At 45.9% G+C, this 13,083-nt stretch overlaps 1 protein-coding gene across 1 annotated transcript in view; it reads left to right on the top strand.

Moving 5' to 3' along the window:
* LOC311246449 (immunoglobulin superfamily DCC subclass member 3) overlaps nucleotides 1-8,710 on the top strand; it is a gene marked incomplete at both ends in the record, with an annotated part of 123,457 nt that extends 114,747 nt beyond the window's left edge. The window contains 1 exon segment of the mRNA XM_084336603.1: nucleotides 8,560-8,710. Coding sequence (XP_084192729.1) covers nucleotides 8,560-8,710 — 151 coding nt within the window.
* Nucleotides 8,711-13,083: the final 4,373 nt, after the last annotated feature.

Raw genomic sequence — 13,083 nt, 5'->3', positions numbered from 1 at the left:
TGGATCCGGGCAACGGTGCCCCGGGACGTCCGGGGACCCACCCAGAGCCCGGTTCGAAGCATTTTCTGGCCCCCTAAATGGAAATAAGACTAAGTGTTGAGCTCCAGGCCCTCCACTCGTCCTGGTGTGCCCAATCTTAAGCACTCTCCAGGGCCTCACAAGTTCAAGGAGCTGCCCCCGGCCTCCAGAGAGACCGGAGCACTGGCCCCCTTAATGAAAAATCAGACTACGGAGCCCCGGGACGTCCGGGGACCCAGAGCCTGGTTCTCAGCATTTTCGATGCATGAAGTGATTGAGGGAAAGCGCCCCCACAACGGGATGTACCCGGGGGTAGAAGCCCCGACTGGATCCGAGCAACGGTGCCCCCTTGGGGGCCAGTTGCGGGTAAGTTGTGGGTCTTCAGCAGAGCCTGGTTCTCAGCATTTTCGATGCAGGAAGTGATTGAGAGAAAGCGCCCCCAGAACGAGATGGACCCAGGGTAGAAGGCCCGCGTGGATCCGGGCAACGGTGCTCCCGTGGGACCCGATACGGTGCCCCGGGGACCCCGTTTGGCCAGGTTAAGAGTGTCTCAGGCAGTCCCGCCGCTGCCCCTCGCTCTGCTGCATTCATGCACACCCAAGTGGAGGTCAGGGGACCTTGGGGGACCAGGAGTGTACCCCCTCTAAACTAACCCCAGGTAGAGGCACTGTTTCTGGGCAACAATTGTATCTGTCTCTGTCCGTGGTGCTGAAATTTCATTAAATTCAATTAAATTAGAAAAAATAACCGGATCCACTCGGGCCTCACAGCTTGTGTGCTCCAGGAGACCACAAACATATTAACCATTGACAATTAGCATCAAAAAAGTATGCAAACAGCCACAGATACACACACACACACACGGAGGCTCAGCCAAAACAAGCGGTCGAATATATTCGTGTAGGCATCAAACTGGGGCTTGGGTGGTGGTGGAACGATGGAGCCTGACACAAGCTTGATTGCCAAAATAGCCACTCCCACGCCAGCCACCAAACACAACGTCATTACACGCGATCATTCGACCACCGGTTCGAGCCCCGGCTCCGCACATCAATACATTAAGAGAAACATTATCCGCACACACACCCAGGTGAGAGGCTCTCAAAGTGGGCAAGGGTGGACCAGTGTGAGGAGAGCTTTAATCGACTGTGAGAGACAGTCATGGTTACTCCTGCAGTTTATCCGCACTGCATGACAGCGCTATAACCATCTGAAACCAGGCATCTAGAGGGACGATTACTTACGAGATCAACTGTATATAGTTTTTGTTTTTTGTTTTGCATATATATATATATATATATATATATATATATATATATATATTTTTTTTTTTTTTTTTTTTTATGTTTAAAATAGTACACTCATTTGAGTAGTGGAAAAGGGGTAGGATTAAATAAGTGTATACTTCTTCCTACTCCTTTTCGAACATGCAGATTGAGTTGTTTTTCTTTTTTGTTTTTGTTTGTTGTATTCATTGCATGTTCGAAATAAAGACTTCAAATAGAAGAATATCAAAAAAAAAAATAGAAGAACAAATATGTCAGAAGTGGGATTCGAACCCACGCCTCCTTTCAGAGACCAGAAGCCCCATTGCTATGGAAGGTTTTACCTTGAGTCTGGCGCCTTAGACCACTCGGCCATCCTGACAGCTGCAATGTAGATTATTGGGATCTCACACTACAAGCTTCACTAGGTTCTGAGTTATAATTATATCTGGGAAAACACCATGTCAGAAGTGGGATTCGAACCCACGCCTCTATTCAGAGACCAGAATGCCCATTGCTATGGAAGGTTTTACCTTGAGTCTGGCGCCTTAGACCACTCGGCCATCCTGACAGCTGCAATATAGATTATTGGTATCTCACACTACAAGCTTCACTCGTTTCTGAGTTATAATTATTTCCGGGAAAATAGCATGTCAGAAGTGGGATTCGAACCCACGCCTCTATTCTGAGACCAGAATCCCCATTGCTATGGAAGGTTTTACCTTGAGTCTGGCGCATTAGACCACTCGGCCATCCTGACAGCTGCACTATAGATTATTGGTATCTCACACTACAAGCTTCACTAGGTTCTGAGTTATAATTATTTCCGGGAAAACACCATGTCAGAAGTGGGATTCGAACCCACGCCTCCATTCAGAGACCAGAAGCCGCATTGCTATGTAAGGTTTTACCTTGAGTCTGGCGCCTTAGACCACACAGCCATCCTGACAACTGCAATAGAGATTATTGGGACCTCACACTACAAGCTTCACTAAGTTCTTATTTGTCAGGATAAATAGTATGTCAGAAGTGGGATTCGAACCCACGCCTCCTTTCAGAGAGCAGAATCCCCATTGCTATGGAAGGTTTTACCTTGAGTCTGGCGCCTTAGACCACTCGGCCATCCTGACAGCTGCAATGTAGATGATTGGGATCTCACACTACAAGCTTCACTCGTTTCTGAGTTATAATTATTTCCGGGAAAATAGGATGTCAGAAGTGGGATTCGAACACACGCCTCTATTCAGAGACCAGAATCCCCATTGCTATGGAAGGTTTTACCTTGAGTCTGGCGCCTTAGACCACACAGCCATACTGACAACTGCAATAGAGATTATTGGGACCTCACACTACAAGCTTCACTAAGTTCTTATTTGTCAGGATAAATAGTATGTCAGAAGTGGGATTCGAACCCACGCCTCCTTTCAGAGACCAGAAGCCCCATTGCTATGGAAGGTTTTACCTTGAGTCTGGCGCCTTAGACCACTCGGCCATCCTGACAGCTGCAATATAGATTATTGGGATCTCACACTACAAGCTTCAATAGGTTCTGAGTTATAATTATTTCCGGGAAAATAGCATGTCAGAAGTGGGATTCGAACCCACGCCTCTATTCTGAGACCAGAATCCCCATTGCTATGGAAGGTTTTACCTTGAGTCTGGCGCCTTAGACCACTCGGCCATCCCGACAGCTGCAATATAGATTATTGGTATCTCACACTACAAGCTTCACTAGGTTCTGAGTTATAATTATTTCCGGGAAAACACCATGTCAGAAGTGGGATTCGAACCCACGCCTCTATTCAGAGACCAGAAGCCCCATTGCTATGGAAGGTTTTACCTTGAGTCTGGCGCCTTAGACCACTCGGCCATCCTGACAGGTGCAATATAGATTATTGGGATCTCACACTAAGTTCTTATTTGTCAGGATAAATAGTATGTCAGAAGTGGGATTCGAACCCATGCCTCCATTCAGAGACCAGAAGCCCCATTGCTATGGAAGGTTTTACCTTGAGTCTGGCGCCCTAGACCACTCGGCCATCCTGACAGCTGCAATGTATATTATTGGGATCTCACACTACAAGCTTCACTCGTTTCTGAGTTATAATTATTTCCGGGAAAATAGGATGTTAGAAGTGGGATTCGAACCCAGGCCTCTATTCAGAGACCAGAATCCCCATTGCTATGGAAGGTTTTACCTTGAGTCTGGCGACTTAGACCACTCGGCCATCCTGACAGCGGCAATATAGATTATTGGTATCTCACACTACAAGCTTCACTAGGTTCTGAGTTATAATTATTTCCGGGAAAACACCATGTCAGAAGTGGGATTCGAACCCACGCCTCTATTCAGAGACCAGAAGCCGCATTGCTATGGAAGGTTTTACCTTGAGTCTGGCGCCTAAGACCACTCGGCCATCCTGACAGGTGCAATAGAGATTATTGGGATCTCACACTACAAGCTAAATTCTTATTTGTCAGGATAAATAGTATGTCAGAAGTGGGATTCGACCCCACGCCTCCATTCAGAGACCAGAAGCCCCATTGCTATGGAAGGTTTTACCTTGAGTCTGGTGCCTTAGACCACTCGGCCATCCTGACAGCTGCAATGTAAATTATTGGGATCTCACACTACAAGCTTCACTAAGTTCTTATTTGTCAGGATAAATAGTATGTCAGAAGTGGGATTCAAACCCACGCCTCCTTTCAGAGACCAGAAGCCCCATTGCTATGGAAGGTTTTACCTTGAGTCTGGCGCCTTAGACCACTCGGCCATCCTGACAGCTGCAATGTAGATTATTGGGATCTCACACTACAAGCTTCACTAGGTTCTGAGTTATAATTATTTCCGGGAAAATAGCATGTCAGAAGTGGGATTCGAACCCACGCCTCCATTCAGAGACCAGAAGCCCCATTGCTATGGAAGGTTTTACCTTGAGTCTGGCGCCTTAGACCACACAGCCATCCTGACAACTGCAATAGAGATTATTGGGACCTCACACTACAAGCTTCACTAAGTTCTTATTTGTCAGGATAAATAGTATGTCAGAAGTGGGATTTGAACCCACGCCTCCTTTCAGAGACCAGAAGCCCCATTGCTATGGAAGGTTTTAGCTTGAGTCTGGTGCCTTAGACCACTCGGCCATCCTGACAGCTAGAATGTACATTATTGGGATCTCACACTACAAGCTTCACTAGGTTCTGAGTTATAATTATTTCCGGAAAAACAAGATGCAGAAGTGGGATTCGAACCCACGACTCCATTCAGAGACCAGAAGCCCCATTGCTATGGAAGGTTTTACCTTGAGTCTGGCGCCTTAGACCACTCGGCCATCCTGACAGCTGCAATGTAGATTATTGGGATCTCACACTACAAGCTTCACTAGGTTCTGAGTTATAATTATATCCGGGAAAACACCATGTCAGAAGTGGGATTCGAACCCACGCCTCTATTCAGAGAACAGAATGCCCATTGCTATGGAAGGTTTTACCTTGCGTCTGGCGCCTTAGACCACTCGGCCATCCTGACAGCTGCAATGTAGATTATTGGGATCTCACACTACAAGCTTCACTCGTTTCTGAGTTATAATTATTTCCGGGAAAACAGAATGTCAGAAGTGGGATTCAAACCCACGCCTCTATTCAGAGACCAGAAGACCCATTGCTATGGAAGGTTTTACCTTGAGTCTGGCGCCTTAGACCACTCGGCCATCCTGACAGTTGCAATAGAGTTTATTGGGACCTCACACTACAAGCTTCACTAATTCTTATTTGTCAGGATAAATAGTATGTCAGAAGTGGGATTCGAACCCACGCCTCCTTTCAGAGACCAGAAGCCCCATTGCTATGGAAGGTTTTACCTTGAGTCTGGCGCCTTAGACCACTCGGCCATCCTGACAGCTAGAATGTAGATTATTGGGATCTCACACTACAAGCTTCACTAGGTTCTGAGTTATAATTATTTCCGGAAAAACAAGATGTCAGAAGTGGGATTCGAACCCACGACTACATTCAGAGACCAGAAGCCCCATTGCTATGGAAGGTTTTACCTTGAGTCTGGCGCCTTAGACCACTCGGCCATCCTGACAGCTGCAATGTAGATTATTGGGACCTCACACTACAAGCTTCACTAATTCTTATTTGTCAGGATAAATAGTTTGTCAGAAGTGGGATTCGAACCCACGCCTCCTTTCAGAGACCAGAAGCCCCATTGCTATGGAAGGTTTTACCTTGAGTCTGGTGCCTTAGACCACTCGGCCATCCTGACAGCTAGAATGTAGATTATTGGGATCTCACACTACAAGCTTCACTAGGTTCTGAGTTATAATTATTTCCGGAAAAACAAGATGTCAGAAGTGGGATTCGAACCCACGACTCCATTCAGAGACCAGAAGCCCCATTGCTATGGAAGGTTTTACCTTGAGTCTGGCGCCTTAGACCACTCGGCCATCCTGACAGCTGCAATGTAGATTATTGGGATCTCACACTACAAGCTTCACTCGTTTCTGAGTTATAATTATTTCGGGGAAAACAGAATGTCAGAAGTGGGATTCAAACCCACGCCTCTATTCAGAGACCAGGGCCCTGTTTCTTGTACCTGGATAACTGAGTTAGCCGGATAACTTTAACTGGATAACTGGGTTAGCCGGACTTTCCGGTTTCATGTACGTGGATTTTCCAAATCACCATGACAACATATCCAAAAGTTTGAGCCTGGTCGAAAGCAGAGTTCAAGTTCAACTTAGCCTGAACCATCGCCACGCCCCCGCAAAGAAGTGACGGCCCGTTTCCTGAAACTATTCCCACAGTCTACGATCTGCATTATACCATTCTGAATTACGTTCTTGTGCTCCATTCTTCCAGAGGGGGCTTTTGAAATGTAAAATAGACCCAAAATGCTGATACTAAATTCACTTTGTCCTAAATAATGCACGTTATATATACCGTGGCGACGGTGGCGCTCGCTCGTGCGATGTACACATTATGTGGTTATTTTAATTGTAACTGGGATTAAGATGTCTGATGAGATGCGCTGTTTGACGGATTTGAGAAATTGAATGAGCCGTTGACGTCACATTAATGAATGAGGATAAAGAGATAAACTTCATTCATAACAAAGGATATTCTAAACACGGGTCTCTCGTTCATTAATGTATAAACAATGAATTTATCCCATCTGGCACAGTGGTCCAGCGGTAGTGCTCAAGCCTGCCAACCCAGCGACCGGGGTTCAAAACCCGGTTTTTCCAATATGATTTTTTTGAATATAATATTAATGATTATACGCCAAAGTAGCCTGGTTTTAAGTTAAAATATTATAAATCTACATGCATTGAGGATGTCATTCTTTATATAGCTCTCAACGTGCACCAAATTGAATTATTCCTATATTGCAAAAAGAAGGAGACGACTAGGGTCTTGAACCCCGGTCGTCTGTGTGAAAGTCAAAAGAACAACCCGTTAGACCACATTGGAGATAAGTTAAAGATTGACTATACATCAATCAATGGGTAAGAGAGCCGTATCGTAATTCTGTATAACAGTTAACTAATTATTTTCGCTAGCAAGATCTCATTTGATTATTCAATCCAGCAGGCAAGTTTAAAGAAATATAATCTGATTGATTGAGGTAATGAGGGACTTAAAATTAGCCTATAGATAACGCATTTAACTTGTCGGCGAGGCGATTGAGCCGTACTGCAATATGTTAATAAAGTTTTAAATCAATTAATCAATCAATGCCGCTAGAGAATCAGGATTTCTGCGATCGACACCTGCTGTCTTCTCAGCTGAGGCGGGCGCGCGCACTGATCCTGAGAATCAAGTCTGGCTTGAGTTAACGAGACTGAATCCACCTTCTTGGAACAGGAAAATCCCGGCTTCAAACATCGGGTTAACTGAAGCTGGATAATGACATCTTGATCGACTTAGTTGAACCACGTACAAGAAACAGGGCCGCCCCATTGCTATGGAAGGTTTTACCTTGAGTCTGGCGCCTTAGACCACTCGGCCATCCTGACAGCTGCAATGTAGATTATTGGGATCTCACACTACAAGCTTCACTCGTTTCTGAGTTATAATTATTTCCGGGAAAATAGGTTGTCAGAAGTGGGATTCGAACCCACGCCTCTATTCAGAGACCAGAATCCCCATTGCTATGGAAGGTTTTACCTTGAGTCTGGCGCCTTAGACCACTCGGCCATCCTGACAGCTGCAATATAGATTATTGGGATCTCACACTACAAACTTCACTCGTTTCTGAGTTATGATTATTTCCGGGAAAATAGGATGTCAGAAGTGGGATTCGAACCCACGCCTCTATTCAGAGACCAGAATCCCCATTGCTATGGAAGGTTTTACCTTGAGTCTGGCGCCTTAGACCACTCGGCCATCCTGACAGCTGCAATATAGATTATTGGTATCTCACACTACAAGCTTCACTAGGTTCTGAGTTATAATTATTTCCGGGAAAACACCATGTCAGAAGTGGGATTCGAACACACGCCTCCATTCAGAGACCAGAAGCCCCATTGCTATGGAAGGTTTTACCTTGAGTCTGGCGCCTTAGACCACACGGCCATCCTGACAACTGCGATAGAGATTATTGGGACCTCACACTACAAGCTTCACTAAGTTCTTATTTGTCAGGATAAATAGTATGTCAGAAGAGGGATTCGAACCCACACCTCCTTTCTGAGACCAGAAGCCCCATTGCTATGGAAGGTTTTACCTTGAGTCTGGCGCCTTAGACCACTCGGCCATCCTGACAGCTAGAATGTAGATTATTGGGATCTCACACTACAAGCTTCACTAGGTTCTGAGTTATAATTATTTCCGGAAAAACAAGATGTCAGAAGTGGGATTCGAACCCACGACTCCATTCAGAGACCAGAAGCCCCATTGCTATGGAAGGTTTTACCTTGAGTCTGGTGCCTTAGACCACTCGGCCATCCTGACAGCTGCAATGTAGATTATTGGGATCTCACACTACAAGCTTCACTAGGTTCTGAGTTATAATTATATCCGGGAAAACACCATGTCAGAAGTGGGATTCGAACCATCGAATATGTATTTCTGATGTGGTCCTCTCTTTCATTTGTGAGTTGGGTGATGATGTGCACGGAGCGTGGCGGAGATGAGCCAGTGATTACAGTCTGAAAGTTGAGTGGTTCTTTTGCACGTTTTGTATATGTTCAATCAATTGATGGGTTTCTCATACAGGGTGTGATTCTGCTGAGTAAGCTGTGGTGTTCTGTGTGCTTTGTTTCTTCCCCAGGCTGTCGGGTTGGGGAGTGGCTGAGCGACCGGCTGTGCGGGTGGACACGATGGGAGGATGGTCGGCTGTCGTCTGCTTCCTTGGGGACGCTGTGGTCATGCTGAGTACCGTGCCGGGGCCCTTCTCCTCTCCATACCTCTGCCGGTGGTGACGGAACTGATCTTGGGGTGGAAATGCCTTGAGGTGGGTTCGGGAAGCCCCGGACGATATCACGAGCTGTCGCTCGATGGTCGCCCGAAAATGTAAGGCTGGTGCCAAATTGAGGGGGGGGGGCCGGCAACAGGACTTCGGCCTGACATTCGGTGTGATGCAGTGTCCTCTGGGGGTTGGGGTGATGGCTGACTGTCTCGGATGGAGCGTCGTTCGGCGCTCTCTCTACCTGATGGCCTGCGGCGGACTGCTGTGGACTGAGTTGAGACTGGTGTTTTCACAGTCTTGAGAGTGGGGAATTGGCAACTGAAAATGAGAGGGTCTACATTGATTGAGGTTATGCAAAATGTGACTGAACTAAAACTGGACTGTCTTAGAATATGATTGATATTGTGCAAACTGGACTGTCTTAGAATATGATTGATATTGTGCAAACTGGACTGTCTTAGAATATGATTGATATTGTGCAAACTGGACTGTCTTGAAATATGATTGATATTGTGCAAAAGAAGACTGAACTGTCTGAACTGTCTTAAATAGTATTTCAAGCATGTACATTGTGCGAGAGTGTCAAGCATCATTTCCATATTTTACAGGTCCTGGTTAATGTTAAATCAACGTCAGTTTATTGTTATTTTTTTGTTTTCATTCCTCTATAAAGTTACAATGAATCTTGATGACTGTATCCTCGTGTTAGTTTCCTGGGTTATATTGTGTAATTGTATATAGTATTTCACGGTTTTGATCTATGGCCTGCCCATCTACGGCCCTGACGACACTGGACTCTACTGGATGACCTCTGGACCATCTATTTGTCACATGTAACGGACTGGGATCTCCAACATGCAAGGAGGATGTGCTAGAACCTCTGCTGTACCATGCGCTTCGTTCTATGTTTGACTCCCACCTGACTGTCTCCTACTCTAGAGTCTCTCTATTATCTCTCTGTCCCTTCTTGATCGCACCCAACTCTCTCTCTCCTCTGGGCCCCCGTATAGTTAAGCTTCACGCTTATATGATGTACACGCCCTCTTGGATTAAGTGCAAGTCTGGTGTATTGATGGCAGTATTGGTGGTCATCCAATATGTAGGAATATGTCCGGAAATGTACTGTATTTGTTCCTGACCTTCGATGTTGGTTGAGTTTTGGCCTTTTGACAGGTCCATGCTTAGTGTATGTTTTGATGATTGATGGTTGTGTCATGTTGTTGGGTACACAATGAACTGTTGTGTTGACATATGGATTTATATGTCAAAAGGGGGAATTGATAGGTTTTTCAGTTCATAATGTCTTGTAATATCTTATATCTAAAGGCCCCAATGTATAATATTCCTGATGGGGCCTGGAGCAGTGGCTCTGTGTGTCTGTGCTCTCCTCCTCCCTGAATATGACCTGATGACCCCGTTCTGCATCCATCCTTTTTCCACACACACAGGACCCCTCTCCCCACACAGACCCATGCACACACGACGAGATCTCCTATTGATGCTTGCGTCTGACGACTGGCCGGCGCACAAGCACGCACGCATATACACCCACACACTGATAGAAAGTTCGTACACACACCCTTACACACAAATATACACACAGATAAACACACATAGGATTAATGGACATCATAAATACATGAACTGCCTTGGTTAAGTATCAAAAAGTGTCATAGTAAAAGACAGATTACTAAAGTGAGGACACGACCCCAAGTCTATTCTCTCAAACACTGATTCAAACGCATACACAACTATCTACACACAACGAGACAACCGGTCAAATGCGGGGGACCCTAGAGGACACTTATCGTTCAGCCCCCACCCTTACTAGAAAGCCCTTACTGAAAACAGCCCCTCCTTCTACTCCGCTTCCCGCCTAAGATCCTTTGTCCTCAAACTATGACGCGACAATTATCAATCATCAAGTCAGGAAGGAGGTGGGTCTATGTGCTACTGTATAAAAGTGTGTCGTTGTCTGTCATCAAGGGCCAGTCTGCGGTTGTATGTATTCAAGCAGGTGGTCCGGATTGAGAGTTATCCTTCTTGTGTTCTCTGTGTACTTTGAGATAAAAAACCTTGCAGGCATCTGACTCCAGACTCAACTTGTGTTTCACCGCTTCATTCAACTAAAATAACTTAGGTTACATTATAGGAGGAGGCCCGTGAGAGAATTTCCTTTCACGTTGTACAGTTTTTCAGTGGTAGCCGAATAGCTTGCTTCTGCGTTAGCTAGTGGTTAGCGATAGCCGGGTTGAGCTAACTGTTAGCCAGTTAGCTGTTTAGCTACGACGTTAGCTGCTCGTTTTCGCTCGGCTGGGAACGTTAGCTTGATGCTATTAGTTAGCCTAGAGTTAGCTGTTAGCTTGTGCTACGACCATTGACATTAGCCGTGAGAATTGCAGGCCCTGGCACTCTGACTACGACATCATCTTTGACAGAAGATGTAGTCGGGCCTGCACCATGACAAGGCTCCGGCCATAGCTTCTTTTTGTCCCGCCAGCGAGAGGCCTTTCGTCAACGTGGAGACCTGTGTTGCGGCCTTTCGCCCTGCGTTCCTTGGTGCAGGTAAGATGTCCATTGGACATTACCCCACTCTTCCTTCCTTCCCCTCCCGAATGTTTTGTTAATAACGATGTTTTTTTCCAGGCAAAACATATGTTACTTCACAACATTTGGAGATACGACATGTGCTGTGTGTGAATTGTCTTGGTCGTTTGTGTAGCTTGGGTAGCGTTGGCCAAAGCTGTGTGTGGCCTGGTGTCAGTACCTGGCTACTCTATTTGCAGTTAGCCTATTTAGCTGATGTCGGCCATTGGCTCCTTGCTACTTTGTTTTCTCTGGTATAGACCCTCTTCTCTTTGGATTTAAGTGTTGATCTTTGTCCTTTTGGATCTATGTATATTCATGTTGCCTTTGTGAAGTTATCTTTTCCTTCTGTTTTGTTCTTCCATTAAAAGTTGAATATCCTTTAGGGCAGGGATCGGCAATAGGCGGCCCGCGGGCCGACATTGGCCCGCCAGCAATAATTTCTGGCCCGTCAGATTATTTTGAGAATATGATATTTATTTTACGCGCAGGAAATATTCACTCGGGACGCCAGGGTGTCTTTTATTGTGAAGCTGTATCTATCTACCGGCAGTCATCAAAAGCATGTCTGTCACTATAGCCAATTGAAATGCTAGAAATGGTCACGTGGACTGGGAGAACCAATGGAATAGTCCTACCGGGTCGCATGTATATTTTCCTAACGCACTTTCACTTCCGCGTTCGAAATGGAGCGAGTAACAAAATGTGTTAAAAAAACAAAACAAACATCTTTTGCAACGGGGAAATATAACGCTTTTTTTAATAAACAGGAGCCATACTTAAAATACGGGTTTATCGCAACAGGTCAGTGATTCTTGCGTGCCGAGCCGACGTCCTCTCTGCATAATATGTGGCGACAACAACAACAGCAGCGAGGCAATGATGACAACTGTGTTCAAGTTGGCATATAAAGTTCAGATAAAGCATTCAACGGCAATCTGGAATTGGAGGGCGGCGAGTGGATATGTGACATGTTTCAAACATTAGCAGGGATTTTGGAGGATTTTTTTTTTTTTTTTTATATATCTTTCTTCCCCTCCTTTTTCCTGATTTTTCTCCCATCCCACCCTTCCTGGTTGTTGCGTACTTTCCCCTACTGTTGGTCCGGGAGACTGGAGACTGTCACATTCTTTCCTCCGACGCATGTGCAGCCTGGGGCAGGCCAACCTGGCCGTGCAGGTTCTCACCGGGGAGAGTGTAGCGTGTGGGAGGCCACACTATCTCTCCTCAGTTCCAACCCTCGCTGAGCAGGCGCCCCGACCGAACTGTAGGGGTCGCTGTCCACAGCGCCCAGGACCCACCCTTCAGCTTTCCCACCCCCTGATACAGCCAATTGTATCAGTGTGAGAGGCCAGCCAAGCTGATAGCAACGCCGGGAGCTGGATTCGAACAGGCGAATCCTAGTGTCTCCCGGTGTTGGTGACGAACGTAATCTCCGTGCGCCACCTGCCCCCCCGATTTTGGAGGACTTAACAACAAACAAGGTATGGTGTCGTGTTTTCATGCATTCTGTCTTCTGATCTGTTCATCACGCGCCGCGGTGATCTGCAACAGCTGAATGAATGAATGAATGAAAACTTTATTTAATAGATTGCAGAATGGGTACAATACAGTACGGCGCAATACACACAATTGTTAAGGGGATGCAGACCAGAGAAAAACATTTGTCTTTTTTCACTATATTAAATTAGCCATTGTTTTTTATCCTGGCCCGCCAAGCAATGGCTTGGGGGAAATCTGGCCCGTGGCCAAACCTAATTGCCGACCCCTGCTTTAGGGGCTCATCTTTGCTTATCTCTC

The sequence above is a fragment of the Notolepis coatsorum genome (assembly GCF_963971535.1).
Source record: "Notolepis coatsorum genome assembly, chromosome: 19".
Lineage (NCBI taxonomy): Eukaryota > Metazoa > Chordata > Actinopteri > Aulopiformes > Paralepididae > Notolepis > Notolepis coatsorum.
Note: the sequence above shows the minus strand (reverse complement) of the source record. Positions and strands in the feature narration are given on the sequence as shown.